At 32.7% G+C, this 7387-nt stretch overlaps 1 protein-coding gene across 1 annotated transcript; it reads left to right on the top strand.

Annotated features, from left to right (window-relative positions):
* The first annotated feature begins 1269 nt into the window (after nucleotides 1-1269).
* Nucleotides 1270-4377, top strand: LOC143598927 (uncharacterized). The gene is made up of 5 exons (XM_077077016.1): nucleotides 1270-1387; nucleotides 1634-2441; nucleotides 2509-2642; nucleotides 3547-3629; nucleotides 3724-4377. Exons 1-5 carry the CDS (start codon nucleotides 1270-1272, stop codon nucleotides 4375-4377), a joined length of 1797 nt encoding a protein of 598 aa, XP_076933131.1.
* Nucleotides 4378-7387: the final 3010 nt, after the last annotated feature.

The following is a 7387-nucleotide window of genomic DNA, read 5'->3' as shown; positions in this document are numbered from 1 at the left end:
TTGTTATAATACTTTTTAAAAAAATATTATTTATTTAAAATATATTTATAACTTTTATTTATATACACAATTCACCCTAAACTATAGTTTTACCTTTTTATGTTTCCATCTAATAAGTTCATGGATCATTATGCAAAATCTAAAAAATAATTATATTAATATATTATTAACCCAGATCCTTACCCCCTTTCCAAACCCGAACTCGTTTTCGAACCAAACCTTTGACCCATATAGTTTCCTTGAAACTTAATCTTGTAATATAATTGTAATATAATTGGAACTGATCACCATAGATCGTATATACGTGTATTACGATTTCACCGACATGATTAATTTGGTAACTAAGATCGTTATGATACGGGATTATAAAATTTTCCAAACCGTTGATACTATTTTAGGGTTAAACCATTTTGAGATGTTATGATTTCAATTAAACCCGTCGGCACAATCAAGTCGACCTCAAGAAACAAAGCCCCCTAATTGATTTCATTATCATGACCTGCAAGTATCACACCCATGTCTTGTTCTAGCCGGCGATAGATCCCTCAAATTAACCTTCAATTAATTGTCGTTTAAGGTAATTGTACATTGTTTCTATTTCGTTTTTGGATCAATTTCAATAGCCCTATCTTTAATTAAACGAACATGAGCCCTATCTTCAATAACCTTCACTTAATCGTCTTGTGTGTTTTTTTTTTATTTTTAAGCTTTAATTGTTATATATATATATATATATATATATATATATATATATATATATATATATATATATGGCTAATATCAATTAGGAACCCAAATTTAATTAGGAACTCTAGGAACTCCTCTTGACCAATCAAACATTTTTATTCATTTCTTTTAATATTTTTAAAATGGGGGGTAGTATAGTCTTTTGAAAAACTAATAAATATTAACGTATTATCTTGTTGAATAACTTCTCCTATTTTCACTCTCCATTAACATAGGGAAGTTATACTAAACACAAATCCAAGATCAAAACATATTATTTATCAGATCTTTAAATATCGTTAATCAGTATCGATCATCAAATCAAGAAAATTAATTTTCATATTCTTAGGTATGTATAAATTCTTTAATCGAAAGAGTCCCAATTATTTTACTATACCTTTATCTACTAAATGTGTTTTGAATAAAAAACACAATATACGTACAGTTCCTTTTTCTTTCATTGTAAGGTTGTTATATATTAACAGGATAATTATTAATTCTTTGTTTTTTGGAGTTATGGATAAATCGAGCACACATTCAAATATGGATATTATTCCAATTCAATACCAAATTGAAGAACCTATTCAGGTTGTTCACGACGAGTTGATGGATAATGATGCTGGTGAAGAAGTTGGTGTTGAAGAACGTGGTGATCAAAGAGGTACTAATACTTTGTTTCGTATGAAGATGACGGGAAGATTTTGTAGCAAATGTGGTCGTTTTGGTTATCATGATGCTAGGAATTGTCCATTTAAATAAATTTTAGCTTTGGGTTTTCTTTTCTGATGTTAAACTCTAGTTTTATCTATTCAATAAAATTCTATTTTTTTGCTATTGAGAAAGAATTTGTGATCTGTTGATTTATTTGCATATATGCCAATTATTAAATGTTATCACTTAATTGTAGATTTGCTTGAAAGTCATAATGAAAATTCATCACACAATCAGTCATACACATCACCTAATGGAGCAAGATATTGGTTGCCCAACGTTGACGATGACCTTAAACCAGTTGTGGGTAGGATATATCCCACATGGGAGGATGCTGAAACAATGTATAAGTTGTATGCGGATAAGGCTGGATTTGATACACGGTTATCTACTATCAAGAGACATAAGGGTGTTATTACTAATAGGTATATCCTTTGTAACAGAGCAGGTATTTATCGTGGCAAAGACATTGATACACTAATTAAAAAGTCTCCACGTAGCATCAACTACAAGGTTACCGATTGCCAAGCACGTGTAAGACTAAAAGCTGTAAAAGGTACCCCCAGCTTCCAATTATACGAGTTTGTGGAAAGTCATAATCATGGTCTTGTTGCTGATGAGAATAAGGACTTAACACGTAGTCGTCGTCAGTTGGATTTTAGTGACCATGAATTTATACACAAAGCTCGATTGGTGAGTATTGGTGCGACAAGAGCCTACAGAATACAATCTGCGTTAAAGGGCGGTCATCACATGGTTCGAGGTACAAAAGTAGAGTACACAAATAGTTCAAGGATTGAGAAAGCTTTCATAGGAGATAAAGATGCACAGATGGTGTTAAATACCATGAACGGACGTATGAAGAACTTACATAATTACTATTTTGTTTACGTTGCTGTCAAAGGCGAGTTGCGATCTTTATTTTGGGCTGACGACGTTGCAAAATGCAACTATGGCGCATTCGGCGATGTTTTAGCATTTGACGCCACATACAAAACAAATATGTAAGTCTTTATATGTGGTCTTTTATATTAATGTATTTACTTTTTTAATTTTTAATTCGATTTTCAGGTACGGCATGATTTTTGTCCCTTTTACTGGAGTTGATCATCACAAGAAGTGTATAACGTTTGGTGCGGGTTTGTTACACAATGAAACAATCAAATCATACAAGTGGTTGTTAGAGTCTTTTCGTGAAGCTCATGGTAATAAGCAACCAACACTAGTTTTAAGCGATCAAGATCCAGAAATGAAGCAAGCAATATCTATCGTTATCTAAATCTGTTCATCGACTTTGTATGTGGCACATTATGGATAAACTTCGTTTGAAGGTTAGACACATATGTATCTGTATATACTAGTTATAAATAAGCATAGAAATTTAATTATTGTTAAATTAATTGAACGAAAGCAGTTTTTATAGCACCTGTCTTTTTTTTTTCTTATTACGTATTTATAAACTTTCTAAAAATCATATGGTAATCATTGTTTACATAAGTGTCATTCCTTTTTACTTACATTCTGTGCATATAAGGAGAAATAATAATTCACATATTATTTTAACCTTTTTTAAATTAACATTTTGAATACTAATGTATAGTTGCATTAATTATGTTTTATAGGTATCAAAGGAACGATTAAAATATGGAGAGTTGCGTAGAAGTATACACAAGCTAGTTTGGAATGTCTTTATTGACCCACCTACGTTTGAGCGAAAATGGGCAGCGCTAATGACAGAATTTAAATTGAATGATCACGATTGGCTTAAACAAATGTATGATATTCGTTAACAATGGGTCCCTGGTTATTTTAGGGATATACCCATATGTTGTTTGATGAAGACCACGTGCAGATGCGAGAGCTCCAATGCTAGTTTTAAAGTTAATTCTACCCCTTCCAACACACTTGTACAATTCATGTTGTGTTTTGAATTATCAATGGACACACAACGGGAAAAGCAAAGAGTTTTGCAGAACAAATCTATCACAACAACTCCTCGTTATCGTCTTAACACTCCTATCGAACAACATGCTGGTTATGTATACACCCGGGACATTTTTTTCGAGGTTCAAAAAGAGATGATAAAAAGTGCAACATCCTGTATGATAGGTATTCCTGAAGTTGTAGATGATACCAAAGTTTATTTGATTCATCACAAGGACAAAAGATCTGGTTTCGTTGGGAGGTTTAAGGTATTGTTATATGTATATAAATCATGAATATTTTTTTTCTTATATTTACATACTTTTTTGATGATAAATTTGTACTCGGGATATAACAATGTAGGTTTCCATCAATTTGATTGATACGACTGTTAGCTACTCGTGCATGTTTTATACACGTATTGGATATCTATGTCGTCATGTGTTTTCTGTATTCAGAATGGAGAATATTGACAAAATTCCAGATCATTACATATCCAAGCATTGGGACACTTATGCGCTGCCAAACAGTGTGTATAGCATTGAAAATAGGATTGGGGTTGACAACAACGAAAAATCAAGGATTAGGATTGAGGTTGTTGATGATGTGCAGAAGTGTTTGGACCGTTTAAGGGATCAAAACGAAAGACTTTATGCATTTTCTACAAAGATTAAGGAACTGAAGAAGGAAATTTTTGAAGAATTTCCACACAACCCAAACCATAGAAACCAGAAAGCCATGATTGAAGAATTGCTTCAACAATCTCAACCTGAAGAGGTTTGTATTACAGCCCCTAAAGGTATTAAGAACAAAGGTAGTGGGAAACGCAGGCTAATCGGCGCACGGGAGAAGGTTGTGGAGAAGGCTAAGAAGAAAAAACGTTTATGCAGTTATTGTGGAAAATATGCTAATCATGACATAAGAAATTGTCCAAAGAAGAAAGAGGAAGAGGCAGAAAACCAAAACGAAACTGATGATGAATCTAGTTTGGAAGAACATGATGGCGGTTCTGAGTGATGTTCTTTTTTTACATTAACATGTTTTGTTCAACGGTCAAGTTTAAAACTTCTTTTATTTTGTGTACTTTTAATTTTGATTGCGGTTTAAAACTTCTTTCTATTTTGTGTAATTTTGATTTTGATTGTTTATTATGCATATTTAAATTTATGACATTTTTTATCTGGATTGTATTAAGGTTACTAGGATTTTGTATTTCATCTAGTGGTGCACAAAAAAGTCGAGTCCGGACCCGACCCGGTGTACCCGAATTTGAAGAAAAGAATGGGATTTGAATATACATCCACCAAAATACCAAATTCAAAGTTACTTATATACAGGGTTACATGAACACATATGTAACTTGGTAGCTACACTTATGTAATTGAATGGGCAATTATTTTTATATACACAGTCATCCAAAAAATTAAAAAAAACAAAAAATAGAAAACAATTTTTTTCACAATTTACGTAACTTGTAACTAATATGTATGATTTTTCTAAATTTTAATGATTTTAGGAAAGAGAAAAAACAAGTGTGAAAATAGAATTTTTTTGAAAAAGAATAATGGCTTTATTTCCCAATATCTTAGTTTAAGCATGTATGTAAAACATTATTTTACATGTATGCAAAAATCATAACCTTACAGTTGGTTCAACTGATAAAACTTCTGGTTCGGATGAAAACATGAATGCTTGTGTTCAAAATAAATTTTTACTTCAGTTATTGACTATTGAGTAGAGAAATTGGGAAAATTCTTCCTTTGGTTGTCGAAAAGGAAGTAATTATGGTCAGTGGATATAAGCAGCGTTGGTCAAAGGTTGACTAGAACTCAGAACATGTAGTCGAAAGGCTACATGAATGTAAAGGTTTGCTTAGTGGGATGGTTAGATTTGTCGAGTCTACATAAAGGTTCATTATGTTCAAGAACCAAAAAAGTATGCACTAAAAGTTTGTAACAAATCACTACTGAGGATAATTAAGAAGCTGGTGGTATAATTATTTTACATGTATGCAATTTTGGTTTTTTACATATATGCATAATTGCTTATAACATTTGAGTTATGAGTTATTATTAAATTTACAATATACAATATTAAAAGTTACACCAAAAACCAAAGAAATTTTAGATGCCCAGAAAATTTTATATCAAACCATGAAATTTTTGTTCACATTTTTTGCCTATATGTAAACCAGATTGTTACATATGGTAATATTATGTTTGTTTTAGCATGTACATATATGTAAACCAAAGAAAAAAAAATTCATATTTAAGTTTCGTTCATACCACAAAATCAACCAAACAAAAGCAAAGAAAAACATTCATATTCAAGTTTTGTTCGTACCACAAAATCAACCATAAAAACCAAAGAAAAACATACATACCACAAAATAAAGTAAAAACATAATGCAAACGTCTAGTTTAAGCTGAGCAAATCCACCTAATTTAACTGTGAGCAAACCTTAAGCAACTTTGCCGTCCTTAGTGCTTTGACTTTGTTATCTAGCTCAATCGCTCCCCTTGTCACGACGTCCTTATGTAGGTTGATATCTGAAAGCAATATTCTTGCAGCATATTTTTTCCTCAACCCGGCTATTTGTGACTTCAGTCCCGACATCTCAGATTTGAATCCACAATCCCAATTCTTCTCCTTACTGCTCTTATACTTTTCCATGTGCCTCATGACATATACACCACAATCCAAGTAGTTTTTCTTAGTTGCCCAACCAATTTTTAACTTATGTGGGCTGACCTGATTCAAAGCTAACCATTTCTTATTTCCAACAGATTTCAAGTAGTCCACAAACATGTGTTTCTGCAAACATTTATACACACATGTAAAAAAGTGTTTGTTATAATATTTTATAAATAAATAACACAAAATTTAACCAATTGAGCATACCACTTTCATAAGGGTGTCTTTTTTATCAAAATCCTTGTCATCCTTTAATCCAACTGGGCTTTTTGATTCATGCATGTTATTTATCACTATGATTGTCAAATGCCTCAAATCAAAGCACATAAAATACCAGTGGTAATTTTCAATTATTGGAAAGAAAACCAGGTCATATGGCTTCAAATTCAATAGACTAGGATCCTGATCAACAATAGCTAACATGTTTGTTCTAAGCAATGATATCCTGGCAGGAGATGCAAATCGCTTTCCATCAAGCATATCTCTTTTCTGAAATAGAAAAAAAAAGAAATATATATTTTTAAAAACCAATAACCGCATCATGTATTTGAGTTTTTAATGAACATAACAACTTACTATAACACATGATTGGGAAAAAAGCCTGTGTAACGATTCTGAGCATCGGTTCCTCTCCTCATAGTTTAGTACTGCAGCCCAACAATCTATAACACTACTCTCAATCTCAACTTCCGGTAACAACGACATCATTAAAAACCTTGTCGTGCCTATTCCAGAATTTGTTTCAAAAATTTGATCGCTACAAAAACATAAATTAAAAGATGTTATCATATAGTTTACACATATATAAATAATTTATTTGTCACAACCATACCCGAAATCCCTTGCCACTTCCATCATTTCTTGATCAACTCTGTTCTCACCAACCCTACACATTGATATTTAAATAATTAGTAGTAGCCGTCGGCTACTTTACCAAGTGGCCTGAAGTTAAACCACTTGCAAAGTAACGGGCAAACAAGTCATTAACTTTGTGTGGGAAAGCATCATCTGCCGCTACGGGTTGCTAGGAGTGTTGGTCACGAATAATGGGAAACAATTTGCTGAGAAACCTTTTAGCACATGGTGCAAAGAATTCAGAATCACTCAAGTGTTCAGCTCAGTCGCATACCCACAATCCAACGGCCAAGTCGAAAGAACAAATAGAACCATCGTGGAAGGAATCAAAGCAAGGCTGGGAAGGCACAACAACAATTGGCTTGAAGAACTTCCAAACGTTCTATGGGCGATAAGAACAACCGAGAAGACAAGCCACAAGCGAACGCCTTACAGCCTAGTGTTCGGATCGGAAGCCGTAATCCTAGCCGAAGTCGGA

Source organism: Bidens hawaiensis, unplaced genomic scaffold (assembly GCF_021521415.1).
Source record: "Bidens hawaiensis isolate Kalapana, Puna unplaced genomic scaffold, B.hawaiensis_p1.1 tig00051287_1, whole genome shotgun sequence".
NCBI classification, from domain to species: domain Eukaryota; kingdom Viridiplantae; phylum Streptophyta; class Magnoliopsida; order Asterales; family Asteraceae; genus Bidens; species Bidens hawaiensis.
The sequence above is the reverse complement of the archived record's forward strand: the minus strand, read 5'-3'. Positions and strand labels throughout refer to the sequence as shown.